The 17884-nt window shown below is 42.6% G+C and overlaps 2 protein-coding genes across 10 annotated transcripts; both read right to left on the bottom strand.

Annotated features, from left to right (window-relative positions):
• Nucleotides 1-406: 406 nt before the first annotated feature.
• Nucleotides 407-12717, bottom strand: LOC114866139 (major histocompatibility complex class I-related gene protein-like). Of its 7 annotated transcripts, none has more exons than XM_055512912.1 (13): nucleotides 11940-12716; nucleotides 11177-11295; nucleotides 10759-11025; nucleotides 8438-8710; nucleotides 7735-8037; nucleotides 6651-6746; nucleotides 6412-6429; nucleotides 6253-6319; nucleotides 3359-3504; nucleotides 1131-1244; nucleotides 1046-1063; nucleotides 905-956; nucleotides 407-803 (listed from the first exon to the last, which is right to left on the bottom strand). In XM_055512912.1, the coding sequence occupies exons 2-9, from the start codon at nucleotides 11223-11225 to the stop codon at nucleotides 3495-3497; spliced, it is 1083 nt and encodes a 360-aa protein (XP_055368887.1). In that variant the 5' UTR covers nucleotides 11226-11295; nucleotides 11940-12716; the 3' UTR covers nucleotides 407-803; nucleotides 905-956; nucleotides 1046-1063; nucleotides 1131-1244; nucleotides 3359-3494. The 7 variants fall into 7 exon arrangements, with proteins under 7 accessions (XP_055368887.1, XP_055368885.1, XP_055368888.1 ...); XM_055512910.1 differs by having other exon boundaries at nucleotides 407-821; XM_055512913.1 differs by lacking the exon at nucleotides 905-956 and having other exon boundaries at nucleotides 407-821; nucleotides 997-1063.
• Nucleotides 12718-15068: 2351 nt separating this feature from the next.
• On the bottom strand, nucleotides 15069-17714 carry LOC114866153 (major histocompatibility complex class I-related gene protein-like). Of its 3 annotated transcripts, none has more exons than XR_008696138.1 (7): nucleotides 17387-17714; nucleotides 17014-17277; nucleotides 16511-16786; nucleotides 16007-16309; nucleotides 15794-15841; nucleotides 15608-15708; nucleotides 15069-15453 (listed from the first exon to the last, which is right to left on the bottom strand). XR_008696138.1 is itself a non-coding variant. In XM_041072895.2 (7 exons), exons 1-6 carry the CDS (start codon nucleotides 17430-17432, stop codon nucleotides 15439-15441), a joined length of 1005 nt encoding a protein of 334 aa, XP_040928829.1. In that variant the 5' UTR covers nucleotides 17433-17712; the 3' UTR covers nucleotides 15069-15319; nucleotides 15421-15438. The 3 variants fall into 3 exon arrangements, 2 of the variants coding, with proteins under 2 accessions (XP_040928829.1, XP_029023701.1); XM_041072895.2 differs by lacking the exon at nucleotides 15794-15841 and having other exon boundaries at nucleotides 15069-15319; nucleotides 15421-15453; nucleotides 17387-17712; XM_029167868.3 differs by lacking the exon at nucleotides 15794-15841 and having other exon boundaries at nucleotides 17387-17711.
• Between the last annotated feature and the right edge of the window lie 170 nt (nucleotides 17715-17884).

Genomic DNA, 17884 nt, shown 5'->3' on the forward strand with positions numbered 1-17884 from the left:
AGGCGCAGAACATGAACCACACTTTAAAGTAAACGTACCTGAATGAACCACAGGGAGGAAGAGGAGCGGACGAACAGGATCCATTGAGCTCCAGTCAAAACGCAGCCAAACGGGTCAGAGGCAGTAAATGGAGCAGTGACGGATCAGGGAACCGCTCGTCTGATCTCATCTGGAGAAGTGGACTGTGATCAGATGAGCTTCCAGAAACACACAACAGCCCAGAGGCAGATTAAAATACGATACAGAACCTTCCTCAACCTGTTCTCCGTGTCGTCCACTGCTTGGTATCCTTGCAGTTCCACAGGTATTCAGTCATTCAGTAGAGACTGAAACAGTCAGACTCGAGGTTTCAGGTTTGTTTAGTGATGTTACAAATGGAAATGATTGCAACAAAACAACTCACAGCTCTGATGAAACTGGTTTATTAAATCCATGCTGTTACTGTACAAACACAAGGTCATTTCTTACATTGTTTATTTGCAACACACCTCCCATAAGCTGTTTAAAAAAGTAGTCTCATCCTGTGTTGATTATTACTGCTGTTGAAACATGGCACAGACGCTTCTGTTGAATGTTCTATTTTATTATTTGTCAAGTTTGATTGTTCCTCTAATTTTACTGATAACGGCAGGTGTGTGTAATGAAAACCGGAAGTAGCAGTGACAAGGTTGGTCCTTTCAAAGTAAAACAGGAAACAGACTGAAACTGTGACAGTTTGACAGTGTAAACAAACAACAAATGATGTTGTGACATCACATGGTTTCAGAACGAGCTTCAATACAAACAATCCACTGATCTTCAGCCTTTTAGGACGAAAACATCTGATGGTTAGAAATAAAAATAGTAAATAAAATGTGGAAAAGATGAGATCAGTTGTAGAATGTGTTAAGAGTAAAGGACTCACTGTGATCATTCATTTTTGTCTGATGATGATGATGATGATGAAGAATCTGAAGCTACAGAAGGAAAATGCATTTGAACATTTCACACTTTTACCTCAAAAACAGCAGATTCACTGTTTGGGTGCTGACGGTGTTTCACCTACTCTTCGTCGGTGAGAAGCCTGAAACAAAGACACGCGACAGTTAGTTACATGAACAACCAGCACTCACAGCCTTTGGGCTCCTCACCCTTCCTCCTCATCCTCCTCCTGCTGATGAAGAGTCCAGTGGCGCCGACCAGCAGCAGCATCAGTCCGGCACCAGCCGCCACACAAGCAGCTGCTGGAAGCTCTGAGGAGGAACCTGGAACCAGAGGAACCCGTTAACAGCTGCTCAGACGGAGCATCAGCGGCTGGAGCTTCTGAACCCTCACCACAGTTGGTTCTGATCACAGCTCGGTCCAGTCTAATGATGACGTCGTCCTTCACTCCAGACAGTTGAAACACACATTCATATCTGCTTCAGTCCTGAGCTGTGACTGATGAAAGGTCCAGGTGGACCCTCATCTGGAAGGTTCCATCAGGGTTGGGGAGGATCTCTCCATGGTCCACGTCCTCATGGGTCTGTTCTCCATCTCTCCTCCAGAACATGTCGGCTCTGTTTGGGTAGAAACCTGTAGCGAAGCAGCTGATTGGAGACGAGGGGGACTTCTGGAGCAGAGACACTGAGGGAGGACCTGGAGCAGAGGGAGGTTTAATACAGAGAAGACGCCTGTGGACGGTTCGGCTGCTGCCGTCACCTTGTCTCTGCAGAAGCTGTTGCCGTAGGCGACGAAGCGCTGCAGACGCTCAGGGCAGCGGTCCATGAGCTTGGTTCTGTACAGCTGCTCCACTGGTCTCTGTAGGAGGCGGCCGCTCCGCGTACAGCCACGCCAGCCGGTCCAGGTCCAGAGACACGAAGTCCTCCCCGTCGTACCCGAAGCGCTCGGAGCCGGCGCCGGTCTCATCGTCCGTGGAACAGCTGAACATCTCCTGGAAAACGTGAGCGCCTGAAAGACGGAGAGCGAGAGAGCAGACGTGAGCTCAGAGACTGGAACAAACAGAGCAGGAAGCAGCTCCACCTGCTGTGGTTCAGGTGCAGCCGCACGCTGCTGCTGACGGACGTCAGGAGCTTGTTGAGGCCCACGCAGCCCGGACGTGTCTCTCCCTGTGCTCCGGGTCGTCTCGGTTCAGCGTTTGGACCCAGTCCTGTCTGGGTTCGGGCCTCTTGTTGCTGTCGCAGTACTCCACATTCACTCCATCACCATGGAGACGGCCACAAACGGAGGGAAGGCGCCGGGTCCAGAGGAGACGGTGATGAAGTAGGTCAGAGTGTGGCTGACTGAGACAACCATAACAAACACAGTGACGTCATCCACAGAATGAAAGTGAAAGTAACAGGGAAAATCCTCAACCAGAACCTCTGCTCCAGAGTTTTGCAGAGTGAGATAAATCAGTCAGACTTTTATTCAGTCCCGCTCGTTTGTGTCAGGTTTTCATTATGAGGTTCATCTATGACGCACATCCAGATCTCAGCTTCTTATTTAAGACTGAAAACGAACCATTATTATTACCTGATGTGTGCGCGGGAAAGAACGAGCAGCAGAACGATCATGGCTGCAGAAAACTCCATTGTTCCGTGTGATGAGGATGTGGAGCTTCGTTCACCGTTATTCCGCCACTATTCAACTATCACGCCCCAACGCGGAGCAGCACGACGAGGTCTGATGCGTTTCCTTTAATCACTGACCCCTGCAGGTGACGTCAGAAAGCGCAGGTGACGTCAGAAAGCGCAAGTGACGTCATAAAGTGCAGGTGGCGTCAGAAAGTGCACGCAAAGAACAGCCAATGAAAAGGAAGGATTAATCAATAATCAACTGGGCAGAAACAACATTTCATCCTCAGCTTCGTGAAGATCAAAACCTTGGGCTACATCATCTCCCACAGGCCTCAAAGTCAAATTTCAGTCTATGGGTTTATTTAGTAATTTAAAGCTTCAGGAAAATCTGAACTTTGCTGCTGCAGAATTATTGTGATGTTTGTTAGAAACGAAACGAAATGTTTGCAAGTTTATTGGAGATAAAACATGCTTTGACAGTTTTTCAGAGACATTAGTTGAGACGATATTTCATAAAAAATTCGATATTTCATAAAAAATTTCATAAAAAATTCATAATAATTTAATAATTAAATGCATTTTCTTCATGGCAATCAGTTGTTGAAAAGGCTTGTATTTGTTCGAATAACAATAACAACTTTTATTATTTATTGAGAATATTACGTAACATTTGGAAAAGTCACATTTTCTGTTACATCAACGTCACCAAAGCAGACAAATGTATAGTTAGTTTTAACGCAGTTTCTGCAAAATACATTGTGATGAAAACAGATGAAAACAAAACAAGAGGCTGTTTCCTGCTTTAACAATAGAACACTGACCTCAGAGGAATGAGGTTCATCTGCTCTCACCAATACATCAACATGCTTTAATGTGTGCTTAATGCAGTGCTTCCTCATCGTCAGAGGAGGAAGGTGCAGCAGCACAGACGCAGCTCTAACACCAACCTCTGCTCTTCTAGTCCTCACTGGGAAACAGATGACACAGAACTTAATGTTAGACATCGGTGGTGCTGTGTGAAGGACATACACAGTTCAAACTAAAGGGAACATTTAAACAACACAACGTAACTTCTGTGAAATCAAACTGCAACACTGACTGACACCCAGTTTCACTGTTTCGCTGTTGTGCAAATAGAATAGACAACAGGTGGAATTATAGGCATTTAACAAAACCCCTGATAAAGAAGTGGTTCTGCAGGTGGTGACCACAGACCAGTGTCAGGTCGTTGCTTTCTGGCTGAGGTTTCTGTCACTTCTGAATGCTGGCGGTGCTTTCAGTCTAGTGGCAGCGTGAGACCCAGTCTAGAACCCACAGGTTCAGGTGGTGCAGCTCATCCATGCATCAGTGGGAGCTGTGTCCAGGTTTGCTGTGTCTGTCAGCGTGGTGTCCAGTGCATCCTGCAGTGACCAGTTTGGCAGTGGCTCAGTACTGGTGCAGTCACTGGTACTGCTCAGTACATGGACAGCCCTCCATGTGCTCGTCAGCATTAGGTACGAGGTCCTCAGACCTCCTGTGAGACCACGTGCCGGTGCTGTTGGGTTCCTCCTAATGACACAACGCTGGACCTCCTGGTTGGAGTGCGTCACAGCTCCTGCAGGATGAAGCGCTGAGGCTGTGGACTGGCCGCCCGTTCCCCACACCTGAATCCAACGGAGCCTGTGTGATGTGTCACGTCTGGCTCCATCCACCAACAGCACGCTGCTCCACAGACGTCCAGGAGCTGGTGGACGCTCCAGTCCAGGTCTGGGAGGAGATCCCTCAGGAGACCGTCACCACCTCATCAGGAGCAGGTCCAGATGTTGTAGGGAGCTCATACAGGCACGAGGAGGCCACGCCCCCCACTGAGCCTCATTCTGACTGTTTGAGGACATTACATCAAAGCTGGATCACACTTCAGTGTGAGTGTGACTCTGAATCCAGACCTCCATGGGTTCATTCATTTGATTTGTCAGCACATTCAACTATGAAAACAAGTATTTAATAGGAATATTTCATTCATTCAGATCTAGGATGTGTTATTTCAGTGTTCCCTTAATTTTTTTGAGCCGTTTACTTTTAAAGTCAATTGTAAAAACATATGGATGTAATTAAAACACAACTGGTAGAAACAACAGTTCAGGTTTGATCCACTAGATGGAGCCAAACCACAGATTATAACAACGACCTGCTCCCAACGAGATCACATTTGATTCAACGATGAGCCTGGAGCTGTTGCTCTGACTGTTTCAAAGAAATAAAATATATTAGAGATGAGAATCACACTAGAAATAAAACCATGTCTCAACATGTTTCAAATGACTGAACAGCAAGTGTTTTCTTCTGACTGCAGTGATTAAACATGACGTGGTTCCTCGTTTTCACGTCTCCTTGTTTCTCGTCTGCTGTTACTTTAACATGTCTTTCAGTTACTGAAGTTAGAAGTGAAACTGACTCATCAGCTCATTGTATTTCTGGACTCTAACAGACACGTTGTGTAACGTTACAGTGGCTGACGAGGACTTTAACTCTGGACCAGGATCCGGTTTTAACACTGGAACAAGCTTTTCTCCAGCTTTAAGTCAAAGAGATGAATCTTCTCTCAGTCCTTTAAACACAGACGATACTGGATGTGTGAATTACTGTTTATTACTGAGAAGACGACTGAATAAAGCAGCATCTGTTTATTGCTGACTCACTAATGATGAAAAGGTGTAAAACTGTCAAACTTCAGTCACTGGAAACACAGGCTCAAAAAACAACAATAATCTGAAATACAGTGAAATAAAGTAACTACAGCATCATGTGGAGCTTTAAGCTCCACAAATAAACATGAGAGAACGTTCAGTAATAACAAACCTCCCATCAACAGAAGCTGCTGACGTTTTAACCAAACAACAAATAAAAAACAAAACCAAATAAAATGAAATCAATCTGGTCTAAACCTAAACCTCCTAAATCTGTTACAAACGTACTGACGTTTGGCTGAAGCAGTGAAGACGCTGCATCTCTGCACAGAAACGAGTGAACACCACAAACGAACACACAAGAGGGACAGGACGACAGGTAAGAAACTGATGACACACGAAGCACAAGTCAGACAACTACTGTGAAACAGACAAACAGGGACACAACTCATTAACTGGACTGAACAAAGGCGACAACGCATTAAACAACATATTAACAACAGACAAGTCTGTTTGGAGGCAGGACTGACTTCAGTTCAGGGAAACTCAAACAAGAAACACTGGAACTTTTAACCTGTAGTTTAGTGACTTTAACACAATAATCCTCAATATGAAAAAAAAACTATAACAAAAGAAAACGCAGCCAATGAAGCAGGTTCAAGCATCAAACTGGTTCAGGTCTGAGGTGGTTCTGTTTCCTCCAAGTCCGTGTAGAAGAAGTGACGGCTCCTCATATCGTATCTGATTAGACGTCAGCGCGTTCTGAACTATTTGTCACAATAGAAACAAAGAACAAGAAAAGCTGAGTAACGTTATAAAAATCATCAGCTGGGACACGAACAACGAGTCTTCAGTGTGTGAGAAGCTGCTTAATGTGCTCAGGTTCAGGTCCAGCAGCACCACTTTGACCCATTAAGTAATCAATGTACCAGTGAAAATCCATTTTCACACTGGTCACAGCACAGAATCAAAACTATGTCTGAATTAGTTTTGATCATTTGTTTCTAGTTTTAAAGTTTGTCTTGTCGGAATCACATCATAGAAATGACCTGGGTTCAAGCTGCTGAGTTTGGACCTCAGGACTCAGTTGCTCCAATACTCCACATTCGTGCACAGCTGTCGAGTTAAAACGCGTTGTTAGTCCACAGCTTCACACTGAGTCCTACAACGTCTTCCAATGTAAAGTGAGTGAAGCAAGTTGTACTTACGACATGGAGGTCGCTTGGCTGAAATAGTAAGAAAATGATTATGATGAAAAACATGTTTCAGCACATTATAAAACATGATCATAATTGTGTTGTTTGATTTATTAAAGAATTGTATCTAATTCTATCCCAACTTCATCATATTCATATTATGAAAGTGTAGCTGAGCCACAGTGACTTTTGCATTTCTAATAAAGACTAAGTTCAACATGAAGAGACAAAGCAGACGATGCTTCTGTTACCGTTTCTCTTTCTGTAGACGATGAATCCAATCACAACAACAAGTGCAACAAGAACAACCACAGCAACGATGACGATGATCAGACTCATGGAGTTTCCTGTTGTAACAACAAACCACAGCATGAGGAGAAAAACGCCTCTATGCTCACTAGTAAATAGACACTGGAGGAGTTTGTCTGTTCTTCATGTGGGTTCTCTCTGTCACAACCTCAGTCAGTTACTCCACTATCTAGCCAGTTCCGGTTTTATTTTGTAATCACTTCCTGTTAGCTCCCATATCCCGTCTGACCAGCTTTACTTCCGGTCCTTGTTAATCTGCACGTAATCAGCAATCAATAGTTCAGTACTTAAGCACCACCTCTCACCCCAGCACCCTGCCAGATTGTCTGAGTTTGTCCCATGACCAGCATTCCAGCATTGTTGAGTTTCCAGTTGTCCATGACCCTGTTTGGTAATACCTTTTTGATTCTTGCCCAGCCTATGATAACCCTGTCTAGCGTGTATGACCTCTGCCTGTTTTTGACCACGTCTTTTGCCCAAGCCTTGCCGGATATCGTTTTTGCCAACTTGTGTATGACCATTGCCTGCCTGACTACGTTCTTAATAAAACCATCTTTTACTCAAGTATCGCTGTGCATTTGGGTCCTTCCACCATTGTGCCATTGTGACACTCTCCTGTAATGGAAAAAATTATCCTTCCTTATTCTGTCTATGTCATATGATTTGTGACTTTTGCTCTGCATATAATATCTTATGTTCAGTCTCAAATCTGTTTCATACATTTACTTAGATTGCTCTTTGCTCTATTAATGAAATTTCCCCATTGTGGGGAAAGGCTTTTTATTCTCATTCTTATGGTTTTCTCTGCCTCCTAGACCCTAGACTCCCAAACCCTCCCATGCCTCTCACCCAGTGACAGTGACCATTAGAATACTCATATTTGCAAAATGTACATTAAAACTATTTGACATTCATATAATTGCACATGAGCACTACTGTAACTCAGAATGTAAACTATAATGACTCAGCATAACACACATGTACTGTGATCCTAATAGTGTTTTATACTTTTAATCAAAGTCTCACCTTCATTAGTTTTGATCACAGCTCGGTCCAGTTTGGTGATGACGTCGTCCTTCATTCCAGACAGTTGAAACACACATTCATATCTGATCCAGTCCTGAGCTGTGACTGATGAAAGGTCCAGGTGGACGCTCATCTGGAAGGTTCCATCAGGGTTGGGGAGGATCTCTCCATGGTCCACGTCCTCATGGGTCTGTTCTCCATCTCTCCTCCAGAACATGTCGGCTCTGTTTGGGTAGAAACCTGTAGCGAAGCAGCTGATTGGAGACGAGGGGGACTTCTGGAGCAGAGACACTGAGGGACGACCTGTGTGGGTGAAATTAGAAAATACAGGTTTATTAGTGGACAGGTTAATGCACAATGAGTCTCTGATCATATATTTTATCTTAAAATATTAAAACTCTAATTTGGTCCCAAATATCTTTAACATGTGTTTAACAAATGTTAAACATTGTTCAAACTTTAGGACCAACTGAACAACAGGTTGACCATCATTGCATCTAATAGAGCTGTGGTTCTGGTACTGTGATAATGATGTGCAATTCTTTTTTTATATCTTTACTTGTTGCATATGAATGCTGTTCTTATTCTGTTATTACACACACACACACACACACACACACACACACACACACACACACACACACACACACACACACACACACACACACACACACACACACACACACACACAAATGAACTTTACCTGTTCTCATCTCAGTCTCATAATTTAAATACGTCTTGAGCAACTCAGGGTAAGTATGGGTCACGTGATACTCTGTCTCTTTTATAAAAGCTATGTCTTTATCCAAGATCTGCTTAATGACAACAGCTTCTTGTTTCAGAGGAATCAATGTCAGATTCTTCAGGTTCATTGACATAAAATCTTCTCCATCATAACCGTAGTATAAAAATCCAGAAATCTCTTCAGTGTTTTGGTTCCACTCGCTGCCTTGTATTCCCTGTAAACAGTGAACACCTGAGAGAAAAACAAAATGGTGGAAGAGTGATATTTCTAGTGAACAGTTAGTTACAGTTCTATACAGTACAATGATATGTGGAAGAGAGGGAACATGGAGTGGGTTGGATGAAATGAGTGTGGAAAGAATGGATGTTCTAGACAGTAAATGCAAACGTGAGCACATGAAATGATTATTATATTATATTAATAGGAATTCAACAAATTATCATCAGATATTGTTTCATACATGTCTCCCTGTATTCCTTTAGCGACCAAAATGCCTGTTAGCAACCCAGGATTTCTCCGAATAATAAAAAAGTGACTGTTGCACCAAAATGTACTGATGCACAGTCAACTAAACTAGAAATCCTATAAACTATACTACTACTACTAGTAAATCCTCCCACGATTTACTATACTACTATAAATCTATTCTATAAATCCTCCCACGGTCCAAAGACATGTGCTCAGGTTGTGTCAGGCTTGGGCAGAGATCAGACCCACATGCACAGCGAGGAGACAGCAGGCAGATGCTAAAACCAAGGGTTTAATACAGTAATCGAAGTCACAGAAAATCCAGGTCACACACAGGCAGGCACAGGATATCGGTACAGAGGGAGCAGGCGTAATCGGGTCCGGTAACAGACAAGGGTCAATACAAGAAGGCTTAGATTTCCGTGTTAGAATCAGCAGGCGTAATCAGGTCCAGAAAACAAGCAGGGTTCAGCAACAGAATCAAGGAGGCTACAGAACCAGTCGGGATCAGACGAGAATCAGCGGTCAGGAACACAGAACAGGGTCGAAGACGAGATGAGCTGAACGGGTAACTGCTGGAACGTGACGACAAGCATTCAACCATCTGGCAAATTACTGAGGTGACTGGTGGTAGTTAAATACCAAGGTGAGGACTGACAAATACAGAACAGGTGCGTGTAATGACAACCGGAAGAAATGCTAGCGCTAAACAGGATAAGGCTGGAAACCGGAACTGTGACACAATAAGACAGGAAATGACTCAAAACCTGACAGGTTGACCGGCTACTTCTCCATTGTCCGTAGGTGTGAATGTGTGCCTGTTTGTCTCTGTGTGGCCCCGCAATAGGCTGGAGACCTGTTCAAACTGGGACAGGCTCCAGTGGTAACTGTTCAAACTGGGACAGGCTCCAGTGGTAACTGTTCAAACTGGGACAGGCTCCAGTGGTAACTGTTCAAACTGGGACAGGCTCCAGTGGTAACGGTTCAAACTGGGACAGGCTCCAGTGGTAACGGTTCAAACTGGGACAGGCTCCAGTGGTAACGGTTCAAACTGGGACAGGCTCCAGTGGTAACAGTTTAAACTGGGACAGGCTCCAGTGGTAACGGTTCAAACTGGGACAGGCTCCAGCGGACATGACTGTGTGAGACTGTGTAAGCTAGCTTTAGCTCTTGACACGAGGTGATTTGGTCTGTTACCACATGGCTTCTACAGGGCTTTTGTTGTGTTACAGTAAGTGTCCCGTTGGTTGTTGTCTTGTGATATTGGTTCACCTGTCTTGTCTTGTATTTAAGGTTTTATTTTGTACGTAGTCTTTGTCGGTTTGGTGGAGATGATAATGATGCAGTTTTGTTCGAGTCTGGTTTGCTCCTGTCTTTGTTAAATGTTTTACAGTTTAGAATTACTGATTAATTTTTTCCTGCACTGCAGTGATGTTGAGCTGTTATAATTTCCCCTGTCTGTTTTTTCTTTATTAAATTACTTTGATTTACATGTTTTCACTCCGGGTCGTTGCCTTCAGGTCCTCGCTCTGGTTTAGTTTGTGGGCCTTAAAGCCCTGTTCTCTGCTCTTTGGGACCACGGCCTAGTCCCCGTTTGCCCTGACGTAACAGTCTCAGGTTGGTTGTTGTCCAGTGACAGCTGGGAGGAACACGTGAAGATATTGATCCGGCATCGTGTGACACCACTTTATGCAGGACACGTATTCTACTTATTAATCTGTCCCTGTTAGATGTTAACAACTCAGCAACCTGGAGTCCTTTTAAACCAGAAACAGAAATAAAAACTAAAAGTTAAGTAGAATATACTGTACCTTCAGTTTGGTTGAAGAGTTGCATGACACCATCAAGTGCGGCCTTTAAAAACTTGGGAAGGTTCTCAAAACATTCCACACTGTGAAGTCTTTGAAGGTCAGGGTATCTATTCACAGTTTTTTTGGCTACAGCCCCAAAAACTTCCATTTTTCTGTTGCTGTCGCAGTAAGTGATCATAGTGTCATCAACCAGTGCCATGGACATAGACTGTGGGAGGTGAGGGATTCCAGTAGTTGTAAAATATGCAATTTTGAATGTATGTTTTACTGTGGAATGAAAATTGATACTTTCATTATAAATACAGAAACATTATAATCACAAATCACCAACGTAGTTTATTCCAATCAGTGAACCGGAAGTTATTCATAAAAAATGAAACCAAAGAAACACATTTAAAGTATTGAAACACAAACTTACCTGATGATGAAACGTGAAGAAAAGCAAGAAACAGAAATAGTTTGTGCATCTTGTTGGACGAGGAGACGTCTGCAGGGAGGACGTGGACGGTCTGTTCAGGAGCAGGTCTCAGTGTTCAGCTGATCTCAGGTCAGGAATTCACACTTAGCGTCAAAACATTTCAGTGTTGCCGAAATCACACTATAAGCTCTTAATATTCCTCAGAAAATACTCAACTAAGAGTTCATGTTTTGGAGCAGAATGGATTTTGGTTTGTTGCTTTAAATAAGAAAATAAACGTAAATCACCATAAGGTGTGTTATTGTGCAGTCAATTGCACGTTTAGTTAAAGAGTTTAGGAACAAACCTTAAAGCTTGAAACTGCAACACATGTATGTATATGATACATGTATATATTTTTATTTGAGTATGTGCACATACCTTAACACTATTATTGATATTAATATTAATCTCAAAGGTAAACCACAGTACAGCATTTGTATAGTTCAGAATGTGTCAGCCCAAGGTACATCCCTACCGATTGTTTGCTTAACTGATTTGCTTGGTATCAGCAGCTAGTTGCACCCCCACAATCCCCCCTCCCGCACACACACCCCAAAGCAAAACCTCAACCTGTCCACCAACACAGCAACATCACATACAACACATACTTAGGATTGGCTAAATGAACATCACAATACGGCATTTAGCCTAATAAATGCTGCAAGTTGAACTGCTGGACAGAACAAAAAAACTGCAAGACATTAAGAATAATTGTACTTACAAAACGCTGAAGCCAATAGTTTTTCACCTCAGTGATGAAGTAACTCTGGTGAACGTTCTCATTAGTTCACCCTCAAGCTCTCATCTCTACACATGTGAGTTTGACTGCTGGACCTCTGCTCATCAGCCTGTAAAACTTGAGCCCCACCCTTCATCCAAACTAAAAGTGCTTCTTCCTCATTCCAAACACTCGAAGCAGAAGAACGTTTGATCACCAGTTTGTGACCCACTGATTTACCATGTGCAGCTCACACATTATCATCTCTGACCTCACTGTCATGAACACATCCTGCTCAAACACAGCTGTGATTTCAGTTACTGACATGATGCAGAACCTGCTGCAATGATTCACACGCTGCATATTTGACATGAAGAGACTGAAACTACAGTTATAAACATGCATCTTATGACAGACAGGCCTGAAACAGGCCTACTGGTTTATTTATCTCTCTCTTCTTATAGTTGAATATATAACAAATGAAAAATTATAATCAGATTTTTTAAATAAGTTAAACACAGGATGTGTAGAAGATGCCAGAGATGCTGATGCAGGATCCAAAGATGGAAACAGAGGTGGGACGCAGTAACTGCTGCTTTAAGTTGACAAACGAGTTAAAACAACAGAACAAGAGGAAATAAAAAAAGACAGAACTGAAGCTGAGTCCAAAGGTTTTAAAACAGCTCAACAGACTTTTCAGCAGGAAAAACCGGTTCTGGCAAAGTGTGATGACACCTGGTGGTGGATCGGAGAAACTATGGAGCAAAGGAGCTGAAGCTGCAGTACATGGTTTCAAGACAAACAGGGCTATAAACATGACAGACTACTAAATAATAATAATAATAATAATAATAATAATAATAATAATAATAATAATAATAATAATAATAATAATAATAATAATAATAAGTTAATAATATTTTATTCTATTAAAATAAAAATGTATTATTTTTATATTATCCTGTTATTATTATAATATTATATTATATTATTATTATTATTATTATTATCTCTGCTCCATGAGGACAGGTCCAAGTGCAGAGACAATTTTCTCACACTGAGGTTAATTAAGTATCAGAGCTGCTGCTTCTCCATCAGTAACAACAGACCCAGGCTTTAGTGCAGCTGCTTCACAGACTCACTCAGAGACAGAGCCATGACACAGATGCTTCTGTTGATGTGTGACAGACATTCACCTGTGTGGCCTGTAGATCACAGCCCTGATGCAGGTCCTCAGGGAACAGCTGATGTGTCCAGGCGGAGCTACAGAGTGTGTGTGTGAGCTTCAGCGTGGTTGGGTGATTCTACTGTGATGGTGTATTGATTATGAAGGGGGGAAATAAGGTTTTCCTCTGATCCTCCCACTTCCTGCTCCGAGTTTGCATTTTGGCCATTTGTAGCGCAGAAGAAAGAATAAAAAACAGAAATTTGAATTTAAAGTTTGAAATTTGAATTTAAAGTGCTCCTATAAATAAAGTTGGGTTGGATAAACTCACCTCACTTCTTCCGGGGGTTGTGGTGCAGAGACAGATGAGTAAGACTGCAGACGACTCATAGGAAACATCCAGTGATGCAGGCTATCGCTGCCAGAATCAATACTACAACAACCACAACAAAAACCTCTGAAGAACCTGGAAACAAAACGCAAACAAAGAACCTTTTAATTGGAGCAGATTAAACCAGCATCCTTCTGAGCTGTGAGGTTTCATATTGTTTGGTCTGTAGTTATAATTTATGGACTTCTAAGCCAACAAACATGGAAGCGAACCCAAACACTGAGATGGTAGAAAAACCCAGATGAATAAAATCCAAATCACTGCTGGACAGTAGAGCAAGTTAATGGCACAAACAAAAATCTGAATCACTGGAAGAAGTTGAAACAAAACCAGACAACTAGTTACTCTGTGACTAACAAGGTCATGACGAAGTGTGAAAAACAGGCCAAGTCACAGTTGAGGAGTCCTGACATTTAGCTTTGCTTGCTTTTGCCTTCAGTTAACACAGGACTTCTGCCTTATTTAATTAACACAGGACTGCAAGTCAACACAAGACTTTGCCTTTATTTGACTTAAAAAATCTAAGTTGGTGTTTTTAGAAAACAGAAAACCAATTGTGCTCTTAGTTTTATATAATTTATAGAACATCCCGTGAGTCCAGACGTTATCACGGGTTGAAGACAGTACAGTCGGTTCGTGGCACAGCCGGTCTTTTCGGGTCCGTTTGAAAGGAGGGAGTTCTGTCCCGCAGTTTGAAACAAACCTTTAAGCTCCGGCATCAGTCTTCCATCAGTTATGAGCTTTTGTTTTGACTGAAAGTCCAGTTTTGAAAATGTTCTAAGACGACTTATATAATTCTCCTCCATCTTGAGAGTTGGGAAATAAGCTAACTGAGTTCGTTAGCTAACTCACTGCAGCAGCGCCAACGTCACTGGCGCGAAGAGGCGCCTGATAAAACAACAACCAAAAAAAACAGAGAATCGCGTGACAGGAGCAGCCAAGCACCTGTCGGCTTCCGTAGAGGCTACTTCCTGTCTTGCCTCATTTCGAGTTTTCTTTCTTTGCCCGTTTTTGCAAAGACAATTATGTCAAACACGTGGCTCGGCTCATTGATACCTCTCCAAGCGTTTCTCCTCATATTAGGGCCGGAAATGCGCATATTCAGCTATTTTACTTGTGGAAATGTTAAGAAATTGTGAAAAATGTAGAGGAAATACATTTATAACGCAGATGAGTGGACAGGTATGATTTCTATTTTATGATATGTATTCATATTATGGTATTTTGTCAGGCGAGGTGAGGCCCCGCCTCCCCTGAACACACGTCACTGGCTTTGCTTCAAAACAACAACTTTCTCAAACTACGAAACTGCGCCACACAAACTCAAAACGAAAGTGAAACTAAACAGTAAGAACATGTTTGTTGAGCTGTGAACCAATGAACGGAGGACGGAACCTGAGACGAGCTGCTGGACGTGAAGGAAACGACCTTCACTAAAAACAGACGAGCAGAAAACTTAAACTGCTGCAGTTTCAACACAAGCACAGACCAATTCTGGATCAAATCGATCATTAACGTCTAAAAAGCATTTGACCAAACAATAAACAGACAGTAAAAACTATTAATAAAACTCAGGTATGATTCTAATAGTTTATTATTAACAAACAGTTTATTCAATAACAGACAGTTTGTTTTTAACAGAGTTTAATGTTAACACAGTTTACTGGTCAAACTGGACCAGGGTTCTTAACTTTGCTGCTGCCCAGTATCAGAGCACAGCTGCTCCACACAGAGCTGAACAGACAGAATCTGAGCCTCGTCTGCTCCGTTCCCTCCACCAGAGGACGGTTGTTTGTGGAGCCTTGGACTAAAGGTCAACACACAGCTCTGGATAAAAATGAACATGAAATAGAGGAATGACACATGACGATAATGAGCACACAGCTCACAAACTTTCCTCCAAGTGGAGGTCAGATCATTGGAAGCACCTTTGCTGGCGTCCTCTTCTAATAAGCAGCAGCCTGTGAAGACAAAGCAATGAACTGATGAGGTGATGAATGAATGACAGAATGACATCATGACTCTGAACGAGCCCTCGTTCCCACGTTACGTCCTTCCTCCCTCTGTGACATGAACAGATTTTAAGGCTCAGTGTGACTCAGGCCTGTTCTTTACCTGTCTCCTCCTCCTCCACATGAAGATTCCAGCGATGCCGACTGTCAGCAGCAGAACCACGGCTCCAATGACAACAGCAAGTACAAGGCTGGAGGGAGGAACTGGAACGAAGCACAGCATCGTTACCTTTAGGTCATGTAGAGATCACAGGAGGCCAGAACTCTGGGTCTGGTTACTCACACCTACTTTATGAGACTTGAAGTAAGATCAGATGAGGAGGATGAGAATTATAAACTAAAAACAAAAATGGAAACCGTCCTTTTAGTTTAATATTAAGTATGAACTAAAGCAAGTGTTCTACATAAACACAAATGTCTTAATAATAAATACATAAAGCCACTGGAGCTGTGACCCATGTCCATGAAATGAAGAAAACAACACGCCTGACCTCAGTCTCACCTTCATTGGTTCTGATCTCAGCTCGGTCCAGTCTAATGATGACGTCGTCCTTCATTCCAGACAGTTTAAACACACATTCATATCTGCTCCAGTCCTGAGCTGTGACTGATGAAAGGTCCAGGTGGACCCTCATCTGGAAGGTTCCATCAGGGTTGGGGAGGATCTCTCCATGGTCCACGTCCTCATGGGTCTGTTCTCCATCTCTCCTCCAGAACATGTCGGCTCTGTTTGGGTAGAAACCTGTAGCGAAGCAGCTGATTGGAGACGAGGGGGACTTCTGGAGCAGAGACACTGAGGGAGGAACTGGAGGAGACAGGAAGTGGAAACAGAGGGAGATTAAAATCTATTCAGTTTTATTTGTTGCAGCAATGAATCCTCGGCTATAATTTTGTCGTGAGACTTTAAGGACTGTTTTATTTGATTTAATATCAGTGTAAACATAACACCTCCTTGACCATCAGACGCTTCCAGACACTGTGTGGAGCCGGACATCATTTCATTTACCTTTTCTCTGCAACGACTTCTTCCCATAGAGCAAACACACCTTCAACCATTCAGGGCAAAAGTTCATTATAAAGTCCTTAACGAGCAGCAGCAGCGTTTCGTTTGGATCCCACTGGTGTTTGTAGGGTTCAGCTCGCTCCGTGTACGTCCACGTCATCCTCTTTGGGTCCAATGATACGAAACCTGCTCCATCATAACCATAGAAGTCAAAGCCAGTGTAGAGATCAGTCTGATCATCAAACTCACAACCGACCAACTCCTGCAAAGTGTGAACACCTGAAACACAGGCGTGAGTCAAACAGTCAAATCAGGAAACCACAATGTTTGAGGTTGCATTAGATCATAAGTAACATTAAAACTAAGATGTGTTTAAACCAACTGTACAAGTTTAATGCACATTGAACACCATTTGTGTTTAATGGAAAAAACTCTAAAATAAAATGACTACATTAGTTACATTTAATCAAAGTCATGGAAGAAATCATAACAAAACTAAACATTACCTTGAGTTTGGTCAAAGAACTGCTGAATGTCTTGAATCTGGACTTTAGAAACATGATTAGCTCCGATGCAGTTGTCGTTGTTCCACACCATGAGCTCAGGGTGTTTTTCCTTTACTTCTTCCATCCAGTCTGATCTGATTTCTGTTCTGTTGATGCCGTCGCAGAAACCGACATTCACTCCATCAAGCGTCGCAACACCCACAAACTCTGGGAGGGTTTTTTGTCCAGTGGAGGTGGTGAGGAAATAAGTCAGGGTGTGTTTCACTGTCGAGTACAAATGGTTTAAGAGCCACAATAACATTTAACAATAAATGTATTTTAAGTATTACGTTTCTAAAAATAAACGTTTATGAGATGTTGAAACAGTTTTTACCTGAATCTGTGAGAGGAAGAAAAATTAGAATAAAAAACTCCTTCATGTTCTACTAAACGTTCTTGTTCCAAAGATCCAAAGAACGGAACCGAACTTTGAACTGCGCGAAGTTCCCTCAGCGCTGCTAACGAAGCCGAACCTTGGTTTCTATGAACGCGGGCACTTCGACACCGTTATAAAGCAAAAGCATAGCGGGTCTTGGGTCGATGCGTCTCCTCACACGCCTAAAATTACGTCACCGCTTGGTTACGTCACACGTGCGTCACGTATCACGTTTAGACGTGCACAAAGTTCTCAAGACCTTCTAAAAATTAGTTAGTAATTTCTGAACATACAGCGATCAACTAAAACCTGTAAACAGACTGTAATGTTAGAGTTAAACAGCAGATGTCGCCAAACTGAAGCGAATCAAAAGAGTCGACTCGATCATTTTCGTCACCATCGCTTCATTGATTCAACCTCAAATCCTTCAGCTGTTCACAGTCACTGAGACTAACG

Source organism: Betta splendens, chromosome 11, assembly GCF_900634795.4.
Source record: "Betta splendens chromosome 11, fBetSpl5.4, whole genome shotgun sequence".
Classification (NCBI taxonomy): domain Eukaryota; kingdom Metazoa; phylum Chordata; class Actinopteri; order Anabantiformes; family Osphronemidae; genus Betta; species Betta splendens.